Source organism: Oenanthe melanoleuca, chromosome 7, assembly GCF_029582105.1.
Source record: "Oenanthe melanoleuca isolate GR-GAL-2019-014 chromosome 7, OMel1.0, whole genome shotgun sequence".
NCBI classification, from domain to species: Eukaryota; Metazoa; Chordata; class Aves; order Passeriformes; family Muscicapidae; genus Oenanthe; species Oenanthe melanoleuca.
Window position 1 is genome coordinate 8,031,145 of NC_079341.1, and position 15,502 is coordinate 8,046,646.

A 15,502-nucleotide genomic window follows, 5' to 3' on the forward strand; every position below is an offset into this window, starting at 1 on the left:
ATGTAACTCTGGGGTGTGAATCGACAGATCTGGTGCTTCTGCCTGACCTCTCCCTTTGTAAACAGACCCCAAGGTGTTAATGGTGTGTGTGCCCACAGACCTGCTCATCCAGGCATAATCCCATTACCCTCCCTCCCCTCATTTTAGGCTCTAGCAGGGCTGGGGGGTCAGTAAAGTTCACCAATACTGGAGAATCTGCTGAGACAATTAAATGAATTTCATGAATATACATAATTTACAGCAAATTGTTCCCCAGAGCACACAGTATACTCATTAACTCAGGCTTCAATGGTAAATGAGCAGAGCAGCCCTTTTTATTCCTGAAATCTGTTATTTCACTTTTATAAAGGAAGATTTATGTAATCAGATTTCACCCTGAATATCATAAACAGAGAAGTGACACGGATGCATGTTGCCATTAATGAGAAGGGATTGCTTTCAGAAGTTATCTTGAGACTAGTGCATAAATAAGAGCTTCAGTTATGAGTAGGATGATTCTGGGAATTTCTGCTTTTGCCCTGATGGGGCTGTCCAGTAGCTGCCACAGGGCACAGCACAGACAGTGGCTCCTCCTGAGAGCTCATCTGAGCCCACACTTGGGCCAGGCTGCATTCCACAGAACTACTTCTTGTCCAGCAAGCACCTGAGGGGTGCTCCAGGTCTCCAGTTTGGAGCATGCAGAGGAAAGGACATCCTGGGGATGGAAAATGGTGCAGCATCATTCCAGCATCATTCCTAAATGGAGCATTGGGACACTGGGGGACAGTGCCCATCTCTGATTCCCAGGCTCCCTGCACTCTCTCCCCAGCCCAGGATTCTGGGTCAGGAATGTGGACAGTGCCTGTCCTCCAGTCATGTATCGCACAGGGGCCTGTCAGGGACAGGTATGCTGTCACATAAAAATGTTCCTTCTGAAAATTAGGATGTAATTGTCCATGGGCCAAGGTCATGGAGACTCTCACATCTGTAATTTGGTTCCTAGAAGTGCTAGGCAGCTCTTCAAAGCTTAACATCTGCCCTTTACATTTGGTTGTCATAACAACAGCACAAACCATCTCCTTGTGACTAATCCGCTTTGCTTTTCTCCATCTAGATTTTAAGGAGAAAGAACTATAACATAGTTTCCCTGCTCCTTCTCCCACTGCCTCTGAACATTTTCCTCCCTCTTCCCTTTCCAAGACTGCTGCTGGGGGGAACAGGAGCTCTCTAGGAAGATGGACAGAGAATTCAGAAAGGGACTGTGCTATTCTGTCTCCCACTGAAGAACACAGCAACAAAAGGCTGCTCTGCTATAGAAATGAATCCAATTTACTGACTAGGGAAGTAATAATAATTTGGGAAGCAAATATGAAGGATTTTAACCTAAAATGCTGACCCTGATATTAACACAATATTTATACCAGATTAATATCAAGAAGAAGAGATATTTCAATGAAAGCAAGAAGTAGAGAAGCAAATTGCAGAGAGCTAGCAGTGACCACAGCTGCCTAGCTAAGCTTCTCAACACTATTTTCAAGTGCTTATAACTTTTTCAAATGACATATTTCCTGGTCAGTGTTTCTTTTCTCCCCCTGAAGGTAATTTTGGAAATGTAAGGAGTCTGAGCAGGAATGCCATATTCCATAGTTATTTCTCTAAAGGTGAGAGAATAGGGATGATCCCTGTGTTCTAAAAGCAGGGGTGCCAGGCAGACCCACCTTCCTGCTTGGACTTCTACTCTTTGCCCTTCACAACCCCCAAGGCTGCCCAAAACTTTGTGGTGCAACTGAGGCAAGCAAAGTCTCTCTTCTTTCACTATTTCCATCTTATTTCCACATAACAACTGTGGGAAGAATAGTTAGTAAGGATAGTGCAGAAGGCAATCTTTCCCAATGAACTACAGCTGTACTGATTGCTGAAAGGACACAGCCTTGCCTGCCCAGTGAGGATGGGGGTTATAAAAGAGTGGGGGCAGCTGGCCACAAGTTACAGTTGGAGCTTGAGACCCAGAGTCTGCTGCAGTTTGGGATGGAGTCTGCTGTGAGGAAGAAAGGATGTGTGGCTGGGTAAGGGGCAGGTTTGGGGTTAGCCAGTCATACAGAAGGAAGCTTGCTGAGAGAAGAAGTCAGTGAGGAGCTGCCTGAGAGAGGGCATGTAAAGTTTCTAATAAGAGGCTGTTGATGGTGCTGTGTCCATCTTGACATAATTGCTACAAACAACTAACATATTTATGTAAAGGTGTTCCAGTAAACAGTCAGAATAGAAGATTTTTCTCAATTTTATGACAAAAATCTCAGGGAGAACTTTTAGGTAAGGTGTGCTTGGCTGTGGTGATGGAGACTCCTAGAAATAATGCTTTCCAGACTTAGTAACAGCACCAGGAATATTGATCCTGAGGAGTCCTTGTCTCTCTAGGAAACAAGTGCACAGGCCACTTCTGAAGTGTGCATTGCTTCCTCTTCTGAGGCTGCCTGTCACTAACCATCCAATTGTATTTCTGATTAGATGTTAGTCTCAGTTTGTGTTTTGTCAAGAACTGCAGGTTGCTTTTGAATAGCTTTTGTGTGTTCTCTAATTGAATTTTTCTTTATTATTTCTACTGTCATAGCATTTGGGAGCCTTTACCACAGCTCAACCTACTATGCTGTGTACATAGTGATAAGTGCTGGTTTCCAGCACTATCTGTTTTGTCAAGTATTACTCAATAGGGTAACACAGTTTGGCTCAAAATAATGAACAAATGTTGTACTCAGATTGTGTATTGAGGTTGGACAGCTTTGTGTGTGTGCATGATGAGCAGAGTCCGTGCATCTGTGTGTGGTTCAGAGGGGAAGGAAGAGGAGGGAGCTGTGAAATTTCAAAGAAGTGCTAGCACTAGAGAGTGAAGCAGAGATAAAGGTGGGCTCCTGGCAACTAACCTTCAGAGAAAGTCAAACCAACACTGTTCACAGTGTCACCAGAGAGGAAAAGATGTTTACAAAACCAGCTTCCTCCCCTATATTAGGAACCCAGTCTTTCTTTCATCAGTCAGTGAAAAATCTCATTAGTTTTACAGTGTACCATTCCACCTCCCCTTCCCTGGGTGATATGTTGGGACAAAAAGGATTCATGGCATTCTGCTCTGTACATCAGTCACGTTTTTCTGGTGTTGTCTCATGAACCTGCCACAAACTAGCACAGATTTCAAGAGTTGGGTATCTGCAAGGGCTTCCAGTTGTGGGTGGGAAGCCAAATGCCAGTTTCCAGTCTTCTCATACATTCAGCTGTAAAATTCAACCAGCAATGCATTCACAAAAGATTACACCCAAAATTAGATAATTTGCATACTCAAGAACATTACAGAACGTACTGTCCATGCTATGTGTCATGTCCAGTCCATAAATAATGTTTGACAATTGATAACAAGGATAGTCTGTCAGCTGATTTCAGCTACTGTAGTATTTCTTTACTGATGTACTTACCTAATCAGTGAAAAAATAATTTTAACAGCTGCAGCAGGAGACTACCTGTGTAGTTCTACAGAACATGCAGCCCATACATTTATCTTCTATGTTCTTAAAAGTTGTAATATAGTGTTTTATGCAAAAGTAAAAAATTCTGGTGTCACAGATTTAAGACAACAACCTATCCAATAACAGGTTGTTATGAAAAATTGCAAGGACCTGGTTGTACTCCAGCCTATTCTAATTCTTTTGGAAATCAGAATATAGACTGTGGGTGGTAGTGTTCAAGATCAGGAAAAGCTCCAAGAGTGAAAGTGCCATTCAGTTTTTGGTGGTTTGCATGTGTATTTTGAAAGTGAATGGGTAGCTTTTTGTCTAAATTCAGGTCTTGATGCAATGAAGAGAGGTCAACATTATAAGTGATGGGGAGAGCTGCTGGGCTTTGGTTTTTTTTTTCTCACCTAGAAACATTATCCTGCAATGCTCAAGGAATACACCAGTGCAACTGCTTGACCTGAAATGCTCTTTCCACACATCTGCCCCTGTGGAAGAATCCTTTACTAAGGTGATACAACTTTGTGGCAAAATGTGCCAAGATCATCATGGAAACAACAGGATTTCTGCAGCTGAGCAAATTTGGTGTTTGAAGAGCATGGAAATTACGAAAAGTGCTGCTCCAAAAACCAGAAAAGAAACAAAAAGTTATTTTATTTTAAATTACAGGAAGATGCTTGCATAATATAAGCTGAAAAAGCAGTAGTGATGGAAATAGTGTCATATTTTTAAGAGGCCCCCACTAGGAATAAAGAGTAGAAAGACACAGCCATAAAGAGAGCAAAGTAATTGAAGTCCTGCTAAGATTTTCCAGGCCAGTGTGTATATGTACATATGTCTCAAATAAAGAAAATGTTTGGCAAGCAATGTAATTATCATTTAAGTACTTATGGAAAACACCATCAAAGAAGAGAAAAACCCCCAAACTTTCATTAAACTCAATGGCTTTTAAAAATATCTGCTTTATGCAGAAGACAGATGTCAAGAAGTAGGTGACTAATGAAATGAAACTCTAAGAATCCTTGCTTTAGATAAACTATTATTAGAGAAATATTCAGCCAATCAAAAGAAATAAAATTTTGCAGAAGCCTAATGGTAAATCCTTTAAGTAATTCATAACAAATAATCCCAGAAAAGCATAAAACACCAAGCAGGCTGATGATTTACAGCAGTTCCTTTTTCATGGTGCTGCCATAAGCCCCAAGCATGTATTTCATTCCACAGTTAAATATCTGTAGGTGTCTGAAAGGTGGTAATTACATCTGTAATAAACACAAGCACTGTACAGTGTCATTTGTAAGAGCTCAGAGAAACACAGATATGCACAGAGCTGAGAACTCCCAGCATTTGTATCCAAGCTGTGTGCATTGAAATAGGAATTTCTGTTCCACAAAGAGACAGTGGAATGGTTATTTTGAATTATCTTGTTGAAGGCTCAGTCTCCCTGTTGCTGCTGGGAGTCTGTGGCAGTCAGGGCAGCTCTGAGCTGGGCACTGGAACAAACTGCATTCCACAGAGCTCCAGAGACCAGCAAAAGTGCACTGCAATTTGTCACAATGACCCACCTGCAGCAGCTTCCTGACTCTTTTCAGGTTGTGTATCAAGAGCAGATTCTTCTCCTGCGAAACTCGGTCCAGCTGCTCATCCACTTGTATTATCAAATTCTGTAAAAGGATCATTGCCATTGCTTCATTGTTGGCTGCAGCCTCCCTAAAGAACCAGTGAACAACAGCAATGCACATTTAGAATGTTGACTGATGTGTCAATCTAGCATAGAGAAGATGATAATCTATTCAGAAATCTAGGCAGAAAAAAAAGACTTTAAGTACATGGTGACTTGCATATAGTCAGAGCTTGTGATTGTTATGATTTTGTGGGGTTTTTTTAATATTCCAATACATATGCACCTATAAAAAGAGGGTGAGGTGGTAGCACAGACAGTAGAGTCAGCCAGAGAATACAACCAAGGTTTTCTAGTCTCTGGTCCAGTGAATATTTAAATACTTCCAGCTCACTTGTCAGAGGAAATGGGGCTTATGCAAACTGTCCCTCTCACTCAGTCACACAGATATAACTTCTGAATTCGCTGCCCAGTTTCAGACAAAGCTGGCAACAGGCTTGAAGTCCAAAAGATAGAACGTTCTTACAAATTTCATGTCAGTCTGGCAGGTTGGTAGAAGAAAGGAATCCAAATTAGCTCCTCCACTGAGGGAAATGGCAGCAATAACTTGCTCCAGGAGGCAACAGCCAGATGGCCAGGCAGCAGCTACAGCTCCTCACACCAGGCACCAGATGAGCCTTCCCCCAGCCAAACTATTTGGGGATACAGGAGGACTCTGAGGCTGCTGGTGAAGGGTATGTAGGGAACACAGGACACAAGCACAGACAAAGCCAGGCTTTACTGGTTTTGCTGCTTGTGTTATGCAGGGCCATAGCATTAGTGACAAAACTGAGGAGGAACAAGTTTGGACAGTATGGCATTGAGATGTCTCTGTCTGGTGTGACTCTTTCTCTTCTCTCCTTTTTCTTATTTTTATTTTTTTTTCTCATTTTAGTTTGGAATTTTTTAAGATAACTCTCAAGTGAATTGAATCCAGATGTGTGCATGAAGTGACCTCCTAGAGGAGGAATAGTTCCTGTAAACAGCTGGCTTCTTCCCCAGAATTATCCAGCTTTAAGTGCAGTTTTGGACAAGTGGATCATTTTATGCTGCAAGAGGTAAATGGATAACATTTCCATTGAAAATTAACTTGTGTTATTTTTTTTTTAATCCATTTTTATTGGATTTTGTTTAGGAGTAAGTTCAAATGTGAAACTCCACCTCCCAATATTCCTTTAGTTTAAATGGCTAAATCCATAACTAGTGAAATAGTATTATTGGAGTGTAGAGACTTGCTCAGTTTGTAAATGAGCACCCTAAAGCCTGCCAGCAAACAAAAGAATTGTTGGTGATTAAAATGAGAGGAGACAGAATGAATGAAATCCTACCAGTCCTGGCTTTCTATCCATTGTGCTAGTAGGTGCCTGATTTCCATGGGGAAGTTATCATCATAGAACTGGTCCACCTGCTCCAAAAACTTTATTTCCAGTTGTTGAACCTGACTCCATTGGGACATACTGCAAAAGAAAGGAATTAAACATGACTGCAATTGAAAAATGAATATTAATTACTAGTCCAAAATGCATAAATTGGTTATTTTCATTGTAGCTCTTATAAACTTTGACATTTTAGTCTGTCTTTCAAAGCAGGTGGTACTTGAGTAAATTTAGCCAGATAAAGGGAAGAAGGAGAAAAGTGAGCAAGGCCATTAAAGAAGTTCTGGGTCTTACACTTGAATGGGCACCCCTGTCAATTCCCTTCCTTTATGTCAATTTTTGAGATACTTTATGATGCTTGTAAAGTGGCAAAACTTACACACCATCTCTCATTGAGAGAAGAAGTTTAGGATTGTACTCTTCAAACCCAGATAGAACTATTCTTACTGAAGGATAGTGGAAAGCAATGATTTTATTCTCTTCTTGGTGGATTAATTCCACTCAATTTTCTCCTAAAGTCATCACAGTGTGCTGTTCCTAAAGCCCCACATTTCCTGTTGGGAGAGTACTGCTTTACAACCCAAATCTAGTACATCTTCTCTACTTTACATGGCCATAGAATTATATTTGATGAGCCCTGGGATCTCAGTCCTAGGGCTGAGATCAGTGGGCTCTGTCCTGATCCCATACCAGAGGTGATCTTCCATTTCATCTTAACTAAAGACACAAAATACATTCAGGGATTAAAGACTGAAATGGACCAACAAACTGTGGATCTATTGGAACATTTTTTGATGGATACCTTCCCTGAAGAAAAAAAGCAAGATTTCATCAAGGTGGATATTTTTATAGAAAGCTGACCTTTTTATATGCAGCTTTGCTATTTCCACTTCTGAATTCTAGTTTCAGAATGTCAACAGTTTCAAATAAAGACATCATATTTTTAATGATGTAGTCTTTCATTCTGCATTTTTTAAAGTCAGAAGAAAAAAAAATAAAAAAGCAGTATTTCAAGGCTTAATGGAGTCCTGAGCACTTACTCATGCAAAAGTAAAAGTGACAGGTTTTAGTTTCTCAAGGCAGGCTGATAGGATGATTCTGTGTGTGGTATGAAGGACACTGTATATAATGTCAGTGGAAATGTGCCCAGTGACATTTCCCTCCTCTTTACTACTTCCATTCTGAGAGGAAAAAAAATATTGCCTGGATATTTACTCTGTTTCTTTAAATTGCTGAGGAGGAGTTAGGTACTGGAGGTGTTTTTCTGCCTGTGCTGCTGTATTGACAGCTACAAAGAATCCCAAACCTTATTTCTGGTGCTACATACAAGGAATCAAATTGTAATGCATTAATAATTTATAGAATAAAATCAGAGAATTGTTAAGGTTTGGAAGGGACCTCCAAGATTGCTGAGTCTGACTGTAACTTCTTCTGAACTCACACTCAGAAAAAAAAAAAACCCAACACCAAACCAACAGATTTTAAAGTCGGTTCAGTTTTGGTGTGAGTTGTTATTGTAAATGCTGTGAATTTTGGTGATTATGATATCCCGACAAGACTAGCGAGGAAATGTGATATTTTTATCTAGAGTAAAAAAAAAATAAAAAAAAAACCAAAAAAAAAAAAAAAAAACCAAAAACAAAAAAAAAAAAAAAAAAAACCAAAAACCCAAAAAACGACAAAACAGGAAACCCCAAACAAACAAGAAAGAAGGCAAAATTTTGTCCAGGCTGCAGCCCCCTCAGGCCGTGTAGGTTGCAGGGATGCTCGCATGCATAAACTGCTGCAAAGCACACGGGTAGGGTTTGTCCCTGGGATTTTTGTGATGTGCTCGGTACAACCCACGTTCCCGTTGCCCAAAAGGTTTTGCAGGGACAGCTGAAAGGTCGGGCAGTTGTAGCTCATTGTGCAATTGTAATTCCCCCGAAGGGAACTGAGCTAAAGCTTTCAGGAAAGATGCGGCAACACTGTCTACAAGAGCACGTAGTGAGAGGACAGGGGGAACGGGCTCAAACTGAGAGCAGGTTCAAGTTAGACATTGGAAAAAAGTTTTTTTGCTGTGAGGGTGGCGAGGCACTGGAACAGGGAGCCCAGGGAAGCTGTGGATGCCCCATCCCTGGAGGCGTTCGAGGCCAGGCTGGACGGGGATCTGAGCAACCTGGTGTCCCTGCCCGCGGCGGGGTGTAGGAAGGTCGTGCTCATTAAGGTCCCTTACACCCCAATCACCCTGTTATTGTAAGGCAAAAGGAGCAGCGGGTGCTGCGGGTCGGCGGGGATGGAGCCGCACTCCGGGCAGCGCGGACCAGCCCCGCTTTTCGGGCTTGCCCTGAGCCCGGTCCGATCAGTCCGGCCCATGCCGGGGGTCCGTGCGCATCCCAACCCATCCCTCGGTGCCCCACTTACCTGTGCCGCTCGGACCGCGCTCCCACGCCCCATCCCGTCCCATCCCATCCCGTCCCATCCTATCCCCCGGTGCCCCACTTGCCTACACCCCCGGCCCCTCTCCGCCGCTCCCACCCCACCCATCCCCGGTGCCCCACTCGCCTGTGCTGCTCTGGCCGCTCTCCCCCATCCCACCCACCCCACCCATCCCCGGTGCCCCACTCGCCTGCCCCGGCCCCGCTCCGCCGCCCCGCGGGTTGCACGGCCCGCCCGCCCCGGCAGCGCCTTCCTGTGCGTCAGCCCCGCCCGGCTCCGCCGTGGCACGGGAGACCTGCCGGTGGCACCGGAGATCTGCCGGTGACACGGGAGACCTGCCGGTGACACGGGAGACCTGCCGGTGGCACCGGAGACCTGCCGGTGACACGGGAGACCTGCCGGTGACACGGGAGATCTGCCGGTGACACTGGAGATCTGCCGGTGACACGGGAGACCTGCCGGTGACACTGGAGATCTGCCGGTGACACTGGAGACCTGCCGGTGACACGGGAGATCTGCCGGTGACACTGGAGATCTGCCGGTGACACGGGAGATCTGCCGGTGACACGGAGATCTGCCGGTGACACGGAGATCTGCCCCTCACTTACCTGGGCACAGCTCCGCAGGGAGCTGCTTGTCTTCGCGAAGCTGGAAAGTACAAAATCCTTCCCGTTCGTGCAGCGAGGGCGCAGGGCTGGGGGCTCGGGGTGCTGCTGGTCCCCCAGAAGCTTTGGAGGCTTTTTCACTCGGTGTAATCTGTCCCCACTGCCCGAGCTCTGCTCAGTGAAGGCCAGCGAAATGCAAAGGGCAGCTCTTGGAGGGGTTGGGCAGCGGAACAAAGCGTCTTGTGGCTTAGTCATAGAGGGTGGGCAGCACCTCCAAGAACATCGAGTCTAACATTTGACTAAACATCGCCATATCAACACAAGACCCACAGTCATTATGTTTATTCAACACTTCCAGGAATGATGGCTCCACCACTTCCCTGGGCACCCCATTCCAATGCTTAGCCACCCTTTCCATGAAATAATTCTTCCCGATGTCCAACCTGAACATCCCCTGTCTCTGCTCAGACCTGCTCTCTGTCCTTTAGGTTTCAGCGAGCACAGCAGGCTGCTTAGCTTGTGTGGACCACATCAGGACAGCGAATTAGTAATTTGAGGACCACCCAGGAGCTAACATTGATTACTAATGTGATTTTGTGCTGTCAGTAGGGGGAACTATTGCACTGTATTTCTTTTAAATAAATATTGGTAATTTTTTTTTCTACATTAAACACTCATTTTCTGAGCATCCTTAAGCAACTGCTGTCTGTAATGATGAGAAGACAGGTATGTTCATAGCATGGCAACAAAACAAGATAGTAACAGGTTTTTAATCCCCTTTTTGCTTGCTGTTTCTCTGCTTAACCTAGAAAATAAACTATATGGTAGAGTGGTTGATATTAAGACAATACAATGCTTCCTATTATCTGATGGAAGTATCTGTCAGGCTTGCTTCAGGAGGCCATAAGCCAGAAGTTCAGCTAGGTGATCTCAAAATCCAGGGTAATCAGAGATCTTCATCTGAGGTTTGGAGGTCAGTTTCTGGGATGATGGTTCCTGTTCCCTTTTCCCTCCTTTCTCCCCCCACTCTGGCAGGTGGAGCATGAAGGCAGGTCAGTGGCTGGGATGGAGAGCAGCTGTTGGGGGTGCTGGGTGTGAGCCATGGCTGGGGAGGCAAGAGAGCAGGGGCATGATCCTCACAGCAAGGGCTGCAGGAAAATGGATGGAGTCACTCATGGTGTTACAGCGAGTCAGGACCTCTGGGGCTTTGCAGAAGCTCGTTGGAGAAAGAGGAAGGGAAAGGCACCTTGTTTGGGAGAGGGGAATAAAGAGGATTGTGGTCCTAGGGCATTAGAGTTGGATTGTGGAAGGCATTGAGGTGTGGCTGGGTGTGAAAGGGTGCAGGGACAGCTGGAGTGTGGAGGCTGTTTGAGGATCAGGGGTGGGAGAGGAGAGTGTGGAGCTGCAGAGCTGCCAGGCTGCTGAGGGTGAAGGGGTTCCCTTCTGAGCCTGGAGTATAACTCAGCTCTGTGCTCTGAAGGAGGCAGTGCCTGCTGAAAGGAGAAGTTTGGGGGCAAGGAGTTGTGGCTGACAGTGGAGGAGTTCAGTGAGTACAGATAGGACAAGCCAGAAAAGGTTAAAACCACCTCTGGGTTTGATGGACCTAAGTTAATCTTCACTGTGTAACATTTCATTCCACTTCACCCGTGTTTCAGAGCAGGAGAAGACACAAGTGTCTTGGTGTGGGCTGCTTAAGGGAAGAAAAGGTCTCAAGCTATGGAGAAGGAATTCAGGACATAGTAATCTTCTCATTAAAAGTTCACAAAGTTTCTTCTAGGAACACTGAGCCAATTTATTACTTTGATCTCTCTGACCAACCTGTAATCAAGATTACCATCTCTCATGTTTGGCCCCCAGTCATTACACTCCTTGACTCCCTTAATTAGAGGATGTGTCATCTGTCTTTTACATAAAGGAGACATTCAGCTTCTACATGCTCTACATGTCTTGTGTCTGAACTGTTCATAGCTTTTTTTTTGTGCATTCAGAACGTGGACTTCTGGTCTCAGTGAGGCAAGTAAACACTGTAATTGTGAGAAGCTGTCCTGCTGACAGTGGAGTTCCATAAGTCAGCAGCTGTGTGTGCAGGTCACATCCCTTACTGTCCTCTGTTTGGAGAAAAAGGACAGGGACAGCAATGTCGACCTAAAGTGACACGGTATAATAATCTATTTATGAGTGCTGGAAAGAACTCTAATTTCTGTGTTTGTATGTAGCTAAAAGAATGGTCATTATGCCTAGAAAAAGAGGGTTTAGGTAATGCTTGGTGGTTCTTAACTGCTGAAATACTGCTTTCCCCCTTTCACTAATGAGTGAATTATATGTGCAGATGTATAAATCCATATCAAGATGTATCTTGCCCAAATTCAACATGATATCAACTAGAAAAAATTACCTTGCCACATGGAGAATAATGAGAAATAAGGAATTATGAGAAATAATAAGAAATAAGGAAATCATAGAAAATGACATTTTCTCCTGCTGACTTGGGTTCAGGTCTCTGCTTTCAGGGTGGTTTGGCCTTTGATCCTGCAATCTCTGCCTTTGCTTTTTTTGGTAGGTAAAGATAGCAGTTTAGAAGAGGCAGGAGAAGGAGAGAAACTCTGGGGGCCTTTTATTAATTACTTTGTGGCATAAATGAAAAGTTGCATATGCAGAACACCACTGTAAATAAACTTTGCCCTGCTCCAGTCATCATTTTTTCAGCAGTTTCCAGCTCTTCAAATGTGTGATTGATTTAACCTGCCCACTTTCTGAATGATATAATGCAAATTTGAGTTTTACTTTTCCTGAATTACTCTAGAGTCAGGTTTCCTTTCTTGGTTGTGATTATGTAAATTGTTAGGAATGCTAGTAGTGTTATTTTAACAGGCTTTTTCACTAAGTATAATCTGTGGGAGCTCAGGAATCTTTTCTCTTATACAACAGCTTCCCTGACAATTGGTAATGATCACTTTTTGTGCAGATCTTAAAGACTTTAAGGTGAGTGTGAGAAAGGAATACAAAATCAGTGTTAGCTGGTGAATGCTGTGGGTTTTATGTATGTCCCTGTGAGGTAGAGCTTGGAGGGTAAAATGAAGACCCTTGCTGGTGCAACTTGGTTAGTAAATAGGTCAGTGTTGGCTGGACAAGAGAAAATAGTAGAATTTTATTTTTTATATTTTATTTTATTTTATTTTATTTTATTTTATTTTATTTTATTTTATTTTATTTTATTTTATTTTATTTTATTTTATTTTATTTCTGTAAACCTGTTTTTTTTTTCTGGATCTCATCCTCTCAGCATGCAGTAGATAAGGACCCTTATGGTGGGAAATTTAGCTGCAAGATGGCATATTCCCTGTTCATTGCAATTCCCATGGCAGCAGGGAAGGAGAAGCATTATGGATGAGTGTAGTCATCCTTTATTTATTTTGAAAATTTCTGAATTTCCTAGTGGCTTTTTATAGGATGTTTGAAAATTTTCAGGTGAAGCAATTTTTTTAGTACAGTCAGTTCATAACAGAAAAAATAAATGGGTTTGTTTCCACTGGGAGACAATTGGGATGGCAAAAATAACTGAGGCTGTATGTGGAAATTTAATGTTGGAAGTTGTTCTGTTGATGCAAGCAATACTCTTACTGTTCCTTTGCCTTCATAAGGAAAAGTGATTTCTAAGGCTGGCTAACATGAGGTGAAATGCCAGTACATAAGAAAGCAGCTTGTGGCCACAAAGGGTAAACAAAAGCTCAATTCTTTTGTCAAGTTTGTGGTTATCAAGTTCAAGTCTTGCACTGCCCCAAAACTGCTCTAGTTATGAGGCTCCCGTAGAGTGGGATGGGTGTTCTTCTATTTCTCCTGGAGAAACAGGTTTGAGATCAAGGAGACCATTTGCTTATTCCCTGCAGCCTGGCCACTCAGGCAGTCCAGCATCAGAATCCAAGGATTTTGTGCTTACCAGGAAGAAGTTGTGATGCCTGACACAAGCAGAAGGAATCAAAGCCCATTTATCATCCCAGGAAAAGCTGAGGGCCTTTGTCTTTGGGCATAATGAGTCTTTCATTGCTGGTCTGGGTGAAGTAGCACAGCTTCAGCTGTGGGAGAAGGTGCATCCTCCCTCTGGGGGGCTCTGGAGCAGACTGCAGATTCAGGATTGCAGGAGTCTGCTGGGAGAGGAGAAAGGGAATGTGTCTGGGTTCCCTCAGTCTGGCTAGGAAGTTACAGCAGGCCTTGGAGTCCTGCTGAGTGCTTTAAACACTGACTTGCTGATTTATTTGCAATGCAGTGCATGGATTTGAAGGGAGGGATGATGTTTGCAGCAGGAAATCCTCCCTGAGACTGGAGCTTGCCATGTGTTGTTTGAGATGTGCTCTGGATTAGAGCACTCTGAGACTCCCAAACTGGAGACTCCCAAGTCAGAGCTGGGTGGAGGCTGGAGTGGGCAGCAGGCTCTGAACAGAGCTGGGTATGGGCAGCACAACTGGAGTGGCATCATTGGACACCCCTAAATTCTGGGTGTGTAAAAGACTGTGCAGAAATTCTGAGGATGTGCTCCTTAGCTTGGCTCCTTTAAGTGCATTTAGGATCTTGCCTTGAATTAAAAAAGAGCTGAGGTTTGTGTTGCTGTGCTGCCTTGAGGTAGGCAGCCAACTCCTGCCTGGCTGCTGCTCTGGGCTCGTGGCTGTGTTGGGTGGGGGGTCACAGGAAGGAGCTGCTGGAGCATTTCTGCACCTGTCCTTGTCAGCCCTTGGTGTGCAGGGGAGCATCCCAGCCATCAGTCTGGTATTAGATTCCCTCTGCTTAACAGGAATTGCACCAGGGCTTTTCCACCCTAAGTGTCTGGTAATGTAAATACAGCCAAAATATCAAAATGGTGGTACTATGTTCAAATACAAACAATAAATCCCTTATTTCCTGATGTCCTTTGACTCTTTTATCACTTCTAATACTTAATGATATGTATTTATCACAATTCTTAATGCTTTGAACACAGAATAAATCATTCCTTTTTGTATCATTTGTATAACTGCTTCTAAAATGACCATGAATGGAAATCTGTGATCTCAGTTTTCCTCCTCTCCCCTAGTTCAGGGTCCTCAGCCTGGTAAGAATTTGCAAGTGAGATTTTCAGACAGACAACCTTGATGATGAGACCATCTATATCAGTGGTTGTCACGGGTTTTTTATAGCTGCCTAAACTTGTTGGAAAAAAATCTGGTAATTGCCTAACCTCTTTGGGGGAAAAAATGAATCACAAATGCACTGTGGAGTGCTGCCACAGTAGTTATCATTTGCCATCAAAATAAGGAGGCAAAGCCTTTGAATTATTATCATTTTTCCATTGCTGATTTTGTTTAGTTCTTTCCATACCAAGGAAGGTACAGATGTCTTCTAGAAACATCTTACTCTGAGCAGATTTGCGCAAACTGCTGCGTGAAGGTTTCTGACCTACTTGTGACCCAGAGCCTGAGAAGTGCTGCACCAACACAGCAGATAACTCACACCACTAAAACTATCTTTTGTCAAAAAAGAAACCACTGGGTTCTCTGAACTCCTGAGTACTAAGCAAGAGGTTCTCAGTTAAACTCTTGTGGTATTTTTTTTCTTTTTCAAACTTCGTTTTACAAACTCTCTGTTGCTGTTTTTTTAAGGTGCTTTTACTGAGAAGGAAATAAGTTAATGCTGAATTAGAAAACACAGCCTCTTGGTGGCTCTGGTGTCACCAACTACAAGAACAAGCTGTACATATAAAAATTTAAAAATTTGCATTTCTTAGTATTTAAAGAATATTTAGCAATAGGAATTAATTATGCATGCAAACTTAAATGGCCATTCTCAGCAGATGAGCAGGACAATCTTGGTGCATATTTCTGAGTTAGATTTGAATCTTCTGTCTGTCCCAAGCTCACTGCCAGTGTTGTGTAAATCATACCATATGTTAGGCATCTTCAAAAGAAAACTGAACAAACCACACAGTAATTAAAGTGG

General features: G+C 43.3%; 1 protein-coding gene across 1 annotated transcript in view; it reads right to left on the reverse strand.

The window, feature by feature from the left end:
- The window catches only part of STAT4 (signal transducer and activator of transcription 4), a 40,364-nt gene extending 30,629 nt beyond the window's left edge, over positions 1-9,735 (reverse strand). The window contains exons 1-3 of the mRNA XM_056496709.1: positions 9,539-9,735; positions 6,465-6,593; positions 5,042-5,186 (exon numbers count right to left, since the gene is read on the reverse strand). Of these exons, the coding sequence (XP_056352684.1) occupies positions 5,042-5,186; positions 6,465-6,592 (273 nt within the window). The 5' untranslated portion in view covers position 6,593; positions 9,539-9,735. The remainder of the gene's footprint in view (positions 1-5,041; positions 5,187-6,464; positions 6,594-9,538) is intronic.
- Between the last annotated feature and the right edge of the window lie 5,767 nt (positions 9,736-15,502).